This window comes from Geospiza fortis, unplaced genomic scaffold (genome assembly GCF_000277835.1).
Source record: "Geospiza fortis unplaced genomic scaffold, GeoFor_1.0 scaffold54, whole genome shotgun sequence".
NCBI lineage: Eukaryota > Metazoa > Chordata > Aves > Passeriformes > Thraupidae > Geospiza > Geospiza fortis.
This window is the reverse complement of record NW_005054301.1, coordinates 16,500,347-16,510,254: the sequence shown is the minus strand read 5'-3', so window position 1 is coordinate 16,510,254 and position 9,908 is coordinate 16,500,347. Positions and strand designations below refer to the sequence as shown.

At 44.4% G+C, this 9,908-nt stretch overlaps 1 protein-coding gene across 3 annotated transcripts in view; it reads left to right on the top strand.

Annotated features, from left to right (window-relative positions):
- Nucleotides 1–9,908, top strand: part of ACTN1 (actinin alpha 1) — a 45,795-nt gene that overhangs the window by 14,592 nt on the left and 21,295 nt on the right. For all 3 annotated transcript variants that reach the window (XM_031064453.1, XM_031064448.1, XM_014310911.2), the window contains exons 6-7: nt 5,159–5,240; nt 6,882–6,967. In XM_031064453.1, the coding sequence (XP_030920313.1) occupies nt 5,159–5,240; nt 6,882–6,967 (168 nt within the window). The remainder of the gene's footprint in view (nt 1–5,158; nt 5,241–6,881; nt 6,968–9,908) is intronic.

The window sequence follows — 9,908 nt, the reverse complement described above, 5'->3', positions numbered from 1 at the left end:
AATTTCACTGTCTGTGCCCATGTCACCAAGAGCATAATGAAATGTCACCAAGAGCACAATTCATGTGCTATTGCTGGGGCTAACACAAAAAGCTTGTCCATCAGGTCTCCTGCTGGACTCTGTGTTTTAAGTGCACGTGTGCTTGATGTTAGCTAGGGAAATAAACATAGAAGCCCATCACCAGCAGACCTGGGCTCCTGGATCACCATGCAAATGGACAAAATGTAAATGACCTAATCAAATTAGCATCCCAGAGGCAATGAATTGTACAATGCCTGATCTGCTTTTCAATAACCTTTTAGATCTTTACTGTCTTCCAGAGCAGTCAGTTTTTCTGATCAGTTTTAGTGTCTGGAGTCAGCACAGGGGGGAGGACTGTACCTGTTTACGCTAACAGCAGCAAGAAGAAAAGGAATTATTAGAGTAACATTTTCCGTGCCTGCTGTTGGGAAAATAACGCAGCGAAGCAATGTGTGCCTGACAAACCCAGGCAGGTAAATGCTGCAGCACACTCTGTTACCAACAAAGCCCTAAACCAAAGCCAAGCAAAAACAGAGTGAAGGAAAGTGAGCTATTTGTTGATATTGACTGCAGGCTTTTTAGGGTGAAAAATAGCGTGATTGTTCTAGCCAAATTCCATGTACATGAGAGGGGATTTTTCCTATTTGGAGTACGGTTAAATGGAACCAGCATCTTTTGATCTCCGCTTGCTTTTGATCCCATCCTTCGTCTGGTTCCCTCTGTCCTTCTGAAGTCTTCTCACACTTTCTGTATCATTTTTATTGTTGTTCTGCCTCAGTTACTCTAAAGAGGTGAGATTAAATGTATGTTAGAGAACTCTACAACAGCTGAAATCTTGAGCAAATAGCTGGGAGGAACTTAAGAGCCTAGTCCTTAGCTATGGCAGTTGATGTGTGCTGAAGGGAAGGTAACCTTTTTTGTGCTAGATATTTGAAATCAATTGTGGTATATATAAACACAGAGGAGGCTGCTGAGAGGCAGCCATTGCAGTGGATAGTAGATTAGAGATCCACCTCAAGTTCTCTTCCAGCTCTAGGGAGCAATTAGTGGCATCTCAGTTGTGTGTGCCTTTGGCAATGCTGTGTGTGTTTCTGTGTATACACATACACACAAATCTCTGAGATAAAGAGGTGAAATCAGTCCAAGCTGCCCAGAGTTCTGCACTGTACTTCTTGTTTGGGCAGCATTCTTCTGCAGCTTGTGTTTTCTGCTCTGTCACAGGGGCTGTGTCTAGGCTACAGACCTGTATTGGCAGTTTATACTTGCAAAAGGTAGACAGCCAGTGTAGTAGCCATGTGTTTCCCCAAAATTTAGCAACTTCTTCTTTCAGCACTCTTTTGTATTGAGTTTGTTCCTAGCTATTTTTCCTAGTCTAGCTGTATTAGAAATAAGCACAATTCTTTTCTGCATACAGGCACTGCCTAGCTGAAGTTATTTGTATAGTCCAGGCCTCAAAACAACAAGGACAAGTCCAGCTTGGTGGTGATTGCCTGACACCCCAGCTAATTGGTTAGATAGTTTCTATTTAGTGCAGATCTATCTGCTATTATTCAGCTCACTGTAGATAAGGTCTTGGGATTCAGCTTGTGGTCTGCCAGTGAGAGGTGTGCAGAGGATGGGGTTTCCCTTCCTCCTTTTACCTTCACTGTAGCTCAGCTGTGAGCTACATCTAAGATACTTCTGTCAGTGTTGACAGTGATTGACTGCTGGCTCTGACACCCCCTCATATACCACAGTATGTATAGAACTGTGGTCTGTGTACTGCTGTGTTATATGCAGATATTTCTGAAAACATGAGTTTTGAATTTCTTTCCTAGTGTCTTCAGTTTTGGCAGATATAGTACGTGCTTGCTCTCTCTGAATTTTCTTTCCCCTCCGTCTCCTTTCCTGATTGCTAGTTAATAGATGATGTTTTTTATGTTACATTGCAATAATTGCCTTGGCAACCTTGTGTGCTGCAAGGACTTGGAAACAGCTGGAGGAAGAGAGGAGTCCCTGCATGAATTAGGGTTGAAAGATGAAGAGCTGTGATAATCTTTAGTCAGCAAAAGCAGAGAATGAGCCAGGTTGGCATCTCTCTAGGGGAGGTTTGTTGTCTGCCACCACTAAAACAAAATAGCTCCTCCATGGTAAAGCTATAGATTTCCTTGTGGCTAGCTCAGCTAGAGTCTGGCAAGTTACTGTTCCTTTTCATGCCTCTGCCATTGCTGTGTTCGTGTAAATGGAATTGCAACCAAGACACCTCTACAGCCTCATCTGGGTCAGTGCTCTTCTGGGTGTGTTTTTCAGCTGTGGAAGGAATCAGGGGACAGGTGACTTGTCTTTTGTTTGATCTGCTGTGTTTGGGTCCCTAAAGTGTGCCTGCAGCTGTGGTGCTTCAGTGTGAGGCTTGGAGCTGCCTGGCCAGTCTTTATTACATTGCTCCTTTTCATGGGCATCAGCTGAAACAGGGGATTTGAAATAATGATTAGCTGTTGTACAGTAGGATGGAACTGAAAGTGGTGGAATTGGGAGGAATTTCATAGGGTTTCAGACCCTGTTGTAGTCTTGGAAGAGCCCCAGGGAACCCTCACTCATGCACAAAGAAGTGTCATTGTTGGGATAAGCTGCTCCACTGCTCTTGAGGGGTGAAGTTTTTCCTGCAGGGAGCAGAGTCTTGCTCGAGTGTAGCTCTCAGCTCGTCTCCAAGCTAGTCTTGGACTTAAGTAGCTTGCTTTCAGTAGTGCTATCTTTAGTTTCATTCCCTAAGAGATATTGTGATCACACATCTTTCTGCATTTGAAGTTGAAATCTGCAGGCTTTATCTAGGTGAGTCTCCGGTTTCCCACACGTTAAAAATTCCAGCCCTTCCTTTGGGACTGCCCAAGCCCAGTAAGTTTTCCCATCAGGAAACCTCTCCCAGCTTTCAGACAAAAATTTCTTTTTAACCTTTGGCAAGAGTGCTCCTGGTGTTCTTACTTGCAAACTGATAGGAAAGCTATCTGCAGGGAGAGATTTGCTCCTCCTTTTCCTCCAGGAGAGGCTGGCAGATCTTCATGCAGCTTGTTCAGATGGCTCTATGCTAAGGAGGGGTTTGTGTTAATACTAAACACTCTGTCAGGGTGTTAATAACCCTGGTGGTCATGGTCAGAATGGGGTCAAATTTGTTACACAGTGGTGACATTTCTACAGAAATAGAAAATGGCACATCGACAAGGGGAAGACTGGCAAGGGAGCTGCCACTTGGCATTTCTGCACGCTCCTGCACTTGAGTGGAAGAAAATCTGTTCTTTTTTTTCTCCCTAAATGAAGCTAGGGCCATGTCTACACTCAGTGAACAAAGTAGGTTATACACCACCTAGTCTCACCTCCTCAGATAGGGCTTTTGGTTATGCTGTGGGTTCATAGAGGTTTCTCCACACCAGGCACGGAAGACAAGTAGGTTAAAATTGAAGTGGTTCCTCTAATTCCATGGCATAAGATGGTTCCTTGTAGCTGGAGAATAGTAAAAATCCACTGCTCAGCTCTGAAGAGGTGGATGTAGATATATCTGATGTAGTCACCATTGAAGGTGTACTATATAGGAATATAGGGATTTGACACTATGTCGTACTGTATGTGACAGCTGCTGGCTTCATCACAGCATGCCTGTGCAACATTACCTTGCTTAATATTGACTTGTTCCAGTGGATTTAATACAGATCACTGTCTGTTTTATTGGCCTTTCTATGTGATTTACTTTGATAGGTGAAACATTGTCTGAGAGAGACATTCACCCAAAGGAATGTGTTGCTGATATTGGATGCCAGCCTAATATGTGCTTGATTCCTAGGGAAATGCTGCAGGAAACTGCTTTTCAGAACAGCTCAGTTTCCTAGTTCATGGAGGCTGTAATCTGAGGGCTACATAATGACCAGTGCCATAAAGGAAGTTTTATTCATGCCCTTACCCTGTCTGCCCAAGCCTGCCTAGCTTCATCTTTCCTGCTGGGTGTGTTCAAAGGAAGCTGCCTGTTGATTAGAGTTGAGGCGCAGCTTAATCTTCCAAGTCAGTGCAATATGCAAAGGCATGTGGTTCAGATAGAAAATAAACAGAACATGGATGCTGCTCTAGAAAGAAGGTGAAATAATTTTACTACCTTTTTCCTGTTTTTTTATGTGGGTCTCAGTGGGAATGGCACAAATGACAATATGGAGAATAGCACCCCATCTTCCCTCCCTCCCAAAAGACACCAAACAAGATGGCTGAACACTAGCAGTTTATGCACAGCCTTTCATCCAGTAGAGGCCACATGTCTCAACAGCAGAAACTGATAAAGCAAATGTCATTTGTCACCTATGAAGTGGATTGATCCTTCAGAATAGTGAAGTGTCATGGTTATACAGGAATATAGGAACAAATTGCTATGAGAATCTTACGCAGGTTGGCAAGTGTCTTATTGCTGATTATTATGTTTGAGTGCTGGACACAATTTTCAGTCTTTCATTTTCAATGACATTTGTTTTTCATGTTTTTTTGTGTGGCACTTTAAAATCTGCAGAAGGTTTATATAGAGAGGAGTAGAAATGTACTAGGGAAATTACAAGACCTGTGCAGAAGGAAAAGCCATACTCAAGGCAAAATGGGTACTTTTATATGTATTTATTCTCTAGAGATTTGTTGGAACATTTCTCTTCCTCCCACTCAACTGGTGTTCAACAAACTGTACACTAGCTAAGGACAGCACCCATTGCAGATGTTGTTACTATTTTAGTATTGCTTAGATGTTCTAACAGATACACAGCTCTGCAGTTCTTTAAAATGGAACTTGCAAACCCAATATAAGCATGAGATGTAAATGTGAGATGTGGTCTCATCATTTACTATCAGTATGATGTGAAGCTAACATTACTTATAGCTAGGTTCAAGACAAAATGCATTATTCCTTTTTTTTTTTTTGCAAATGCATAGACTGTATGTTGATTATCATACCAAGAGTCCCCAGGCTCTTCTTTTGAAAGGAAGCAAGGAAGCTTATTGTTTCATCCTGCTGCGTGAGACTTCACACACAATTTTTGTCGGGCTAGCACAGTTACCTGAACCAAAGCTCTTTCTGAGAGAAATGCTGTGTACCTTGTTAAAAGTTGATGCTGACGCTCTTACTCTGTGTCTTTCCCAGGATGATCCTCTCACTAATCTAAACACAGCTTTTGATGTGGCTGAGAAATATCTGGATATTCCGAAGATGCTGGATGCAGAAGGTAAAGTAGACTCCAACAGCTTTTAACTCGTTTTTTCGCAATAAATTTTCCACTCCTTCTAGGTGGAGTCCTTTTGTAGAAGATTCCAGTAACCTCTGAACGTTCCCTGCGTGACTGTGTAGTAAATGTATAGGGAAAAAGTTAAAATGGAATAATGAGTCACATATTCTGCTTCTCTCTTCCTCCTCTGTCCTTCAGTCTTTCGAGTCTAGCATGGAGATCTTAGCTTGGGGTTGACACACAAGGCAGAGATGACTAACACCTGTCATCTGCTGACTGAAGTGTTCCCTTTCAATTATCAGGCCAAATACTGAGTTAGTGGATGGTGTAGGCCTGTGTTCCTTTTGCTCCAGGGTTTTTTTTTCCTGTAGTCTTTCTGACATTGCTGGTATTTTTCCTTCTGAGGGCATGATATTATTACTATTATTGTAGACTGCTTTTTCTTGACTACTTAGAAGTGTTTGGCATGAAGATTCTTCACTGACTGGGTCTGGAGACCAAGACAGAATTCTATGTTGTTCAGAGATGCTTTTGGTGCTGATTATGACTGCATCCCTGAGGCCACTGGGACAGCAAGGATTACTTTTCAGAGCATTGTCAGGACCAGCTTGGCAACAGATTTTGAAGACTGTAACTCTGGAGTACAAACAACAGCCTGAAATAGTTCACTGGTTGTTGGCTGTTTGCCTAAAGCCAGCAGGCTTCAGTGGTAGAAGCTGTATTTCAGACTTGAGTTGGACAGGGGAAGCAGTTAAACATTTTTGTTAAATCAGGGAGTGAGAGGAGCAAAGAGGAAAAGTGGGAATAGGACAGCCAAACTCAGTGAACCTGTATTTTAGTAACTAGGATGTTCATATTCCTCGGAGGTATTTCCCATCCCCAGAGATGAGTTTTGCTTTCCCTGCATTCATCATGCTGAGGTTAAAAAGAAATCATGAGGTTTCCAGTAAATTCAAACGTTTCCTGCCATTCTGTAGGAAATACAGATACCTCCAAAATAAGCAGATCTAGCTTCAGATCTCAGCAAAAGAAGCAGTGATGAAGAGGGCCCCTGGCGGGAGTTCTCATTGCTCTTTACTGATCTCTCTCCTCCCTCATGGAGTCAAGCTAATGTGCATTCCTCCACACCATTAATTCTGATCTCTGGAGGTGTTGAGTTTCCACTGAAACTAATGAAAGGGCCTTTTGAAATTCAAGCCATCATTGTGTTGAAATGGAGGAGGGAGACATGGAAAAGAAGGGAGAAAGTATCTTTCCAGAAGAAGAGAACTGCATGGAGGAATTGCAATATAATATGTCTGTAAAAGTCTTGTCAGCCTGATGCCAGTTTGGATTGATTCAGTCCACCAATCACAGTTATGTTCTCAGGACAGGGAAGTGCTGTGACATAAGACGTGCTGACATATGGCTGCCTTAGCCTGGCCAGAGTCTGGAGGAAATTGTATGATGAGGGAGGGGAACCAGAAGGGTGATCCTGGGTTCTGAGACACATACATCTGCTGGGGAACGCCGGGAAGCGCTGTGGAATCGCTGTGACACACCCGCGCCGCAGCAGGCCTCCTGGACAGTTGTGCTTCTGCCCCTCCTCTGCTTTCCTCCCATCAGTTGATTATGCTCTTAACGTGAGGTTTTTTTTGACAGACATTGTTGGAACTGCCCGTCCTGACGAGAAGGCCATCATGACCTATGTTTCTAGCTTCTACCACGCCTTCTCAGGAGCCCAGAAGGTATCGCAGGATCCCAAGCTCCCTCCACAGAGCACACCTGGTGCCGTTGCTAATGTCCAAACCTTTTTTTCTTTCTCTCTCTCCTCTCTAGCTACGGGCATCTTTATTATTATGTTCTTGGTAGAGTTGGCTGTTGGTTCAAAGTGGTGCCCCAAATATAATACATGGGGCAAGGAAGCCAGGAATCCCATTTCCCTCTAGTCAGCGGTACTTTCAGTGGCACTTAGGTATGCCACACTTTGGCACACAGGCAAATTTAAGGGAGTGGGGAGCTCTGCCTTGTCCATTTGCCTTATGAACTACTGTCCTGGCCAAGAACCTGGACCTCTTGATCCTGGTAAATCTGAGCTAGGATGCTTGATCTTACAAAAAGTAAAGACCACCACATAGATGCACTGCCCAGCAGGAAACTGCAGCCTCTCCCCATGGGAAATAACACAGATACCTATTCACTTTTTTTTCTTTTTTTTTCTTTTTTTTTTGTCTTTTCCAAAGATGGAGAAACAGAACTGACTAAGGTTTTATGGAGGGTTTAATGAATGGCCAAAGCTTTATCTTTTGCCTTATGTATGCTGCAGGTTCCAGCACCCTTGCTTTAAGGTCTGAACTTGCTGCTTTCTCAAGTTGTGCCATAAATTCAGCCCCAGTTCACCTGGGGCTTACAAAGCATGTCTAACAAGTACGTCCACGGTGGATTTGTAAACAGAGCATTGCTTATCATGACAGATATGCCTGTTTTTGTTCATTTGTTCATTTTTCCCCTCTTTTCTCATCTATGTTGGAAACCAGGCAGTTGAGTCCTTGCTACTTCTGGCTTAGCCATTTTCCTGTTGGTAATGGAGTCACTTAAGGAAAACACTTTGTGGGTGAAACCTTGTACACATCTCTTGCCAAAACCAAGCAGCCTCCCGTACTTGAGTGCCTTAGGAACAGGCAGCGCACGTTGCAGCAGAGCAGCTCCTGTGTAGGGAGTGCACTGCGTGGGAAGGCTCTGATCTCCAGCTCCTTGGCATACGAAGGGCCTCAAGCACGGGCGTTCAGATCTCCAAACAACTTGTTTGCATCCTTGGGCTGGGCCCCCAGACTTCAACTGTGGAGGTGTAGAGCCCAGATCCTCATCTCAGGAGCCCCCTGGATTGGGGGGTAGGGAGGGGTGCCGCTTTGAGCCACAAGCCAACACTGCTAGCCACCTTCTGGTCCGAATTCCCAGCTCTCCGCATGGAAATCTGTTTGGCCTGTCCTGCAATGCATGATGGGAAGTTTTCTCCCCCTCTCTCACGCCACCCATGATTGTTTTGTTTTATCCTATGTGCTGCTTCTTACTTTATCCTTTCAACCTCTTTTCCTTCTCTGCACAGATATTATAGGCACGCTAAGGCCGGATGAGAAGGCCATAATGACCTATGTCTCATGTTACTACCACGCCTTCTCAGGGGCGCAGAAGGTGAGACTTTACTGCTAACAACCCCTCCCTTCACCCAGCCCTGCCCACCTGTCCTCTCCAGCGAGGAACACCAGACTCCCGTCCGCCCCAGGGCGTCTGCAGGGCAGCCAGTGCATCCAGTGATGCATTTGGATATGCCATCTGTAATCTTGCTGGAGAAGTGATGTAAATGTCCTTTTGGACACACTTGAGCTGCTCCTTCCCTCCAGTGTCACAGCGCAGCAGAGGAGAAAGCATTAGGTAAAGCTGGCATTGGAAGATGAATGGATGTCTGCTCTGACAGAGGCAGTACCCTTTCAGTAACTAGTGGGCATTGTCCTGGCCAGGCAGTGCACCTCCAGAAGTATCATAGTCAAATCTGCCCACTCCAGAAAGTCACAGCCTGTCCCTCTTGGCCTGCCATCCTGCCTTCCACACTCAGCCTCCACTAGGTCAGTGGTCTTTTCCTAGGCTGAATCATCTGTGAGCTGGTTACATAGCACTTTTGTGCTCCAGCCATGAAGTTAATTTCTACCAGGCCTCCAGCTTTCCCAAATTCACTTCCATTCAATATTTCTCCCTTGTAATTCTCCTGTTTCCCAAACCACCTATATGTTTTTATCTTTCCTCTGCCTTGCCCATTTCCATAGCTTCAGGCCTTCCTTCTTCCTCTGATTCCTCTTTACTCCAAAGTCTCTTTGCCTGACATCATAGGATGTTTGGAACTAAATAGTTGTAGATCACTTTTTGGCAAGCTATTTCCCAGCAATCCTTTGAATGAAGGAAAAAGGTCAGTTCTTTTCTCCCATGTCATTACCTGCCTGGGCTGCAGCCCACAAGATTACTGCTAATTTCAAATAGGAGACTTTAGATCAATAAAATCCAAAATCCGAGACTATGTTCTTCATGTTACAGACAGGCCTTTTCTATTTGAAACACGGTCTTTGTGTTGCCCAGCTTGAGGGCTAATCTGACTCCAGGAAGATTCCATCTCTTTTGTGCAGAGCAGTGCTGATGGTCCCAACATTGATTCAGTTTCCATGCTGATGCTGGCTTTCAGAGGGTAAATGCAAGCAGTAGTTTCCAGGGAGCAGCTCTTTAGTTTAAGCTTTTTGTTCTTTGCCCAGTTTCATATAAATTACGTGATACTGTCTTGTTTCCAAGGAACTGGGAATGTGTCCCACAGCAGTGCAGTAGACTTGCCCATTTGGCGTAATTGGTGTAGTCATGACTTTTCCGCTAGGACCCTGTGGGTTTTTGTTCAAAACACTCAAGACCAGTCTGCAAGCTCCAGCCAGCTGATACTTGCCCAGGAAGACTGTAGTTTCAGAAATCATGCCAGCCTCATGATAAGGCCTGCTGTTTGCCAGGTGCCCTTGAGGGACTGCTCCATGCAGTCTGCTTAACCTGAGGAGCTCCAGATGAGGAAACATCAAACCACAATATGAGGAGGGTTGTAGCCTGCTGCAGAAACAGCCATGCCACTTACCAATCTCTTCCTTTTCTCTCTGCACCCAT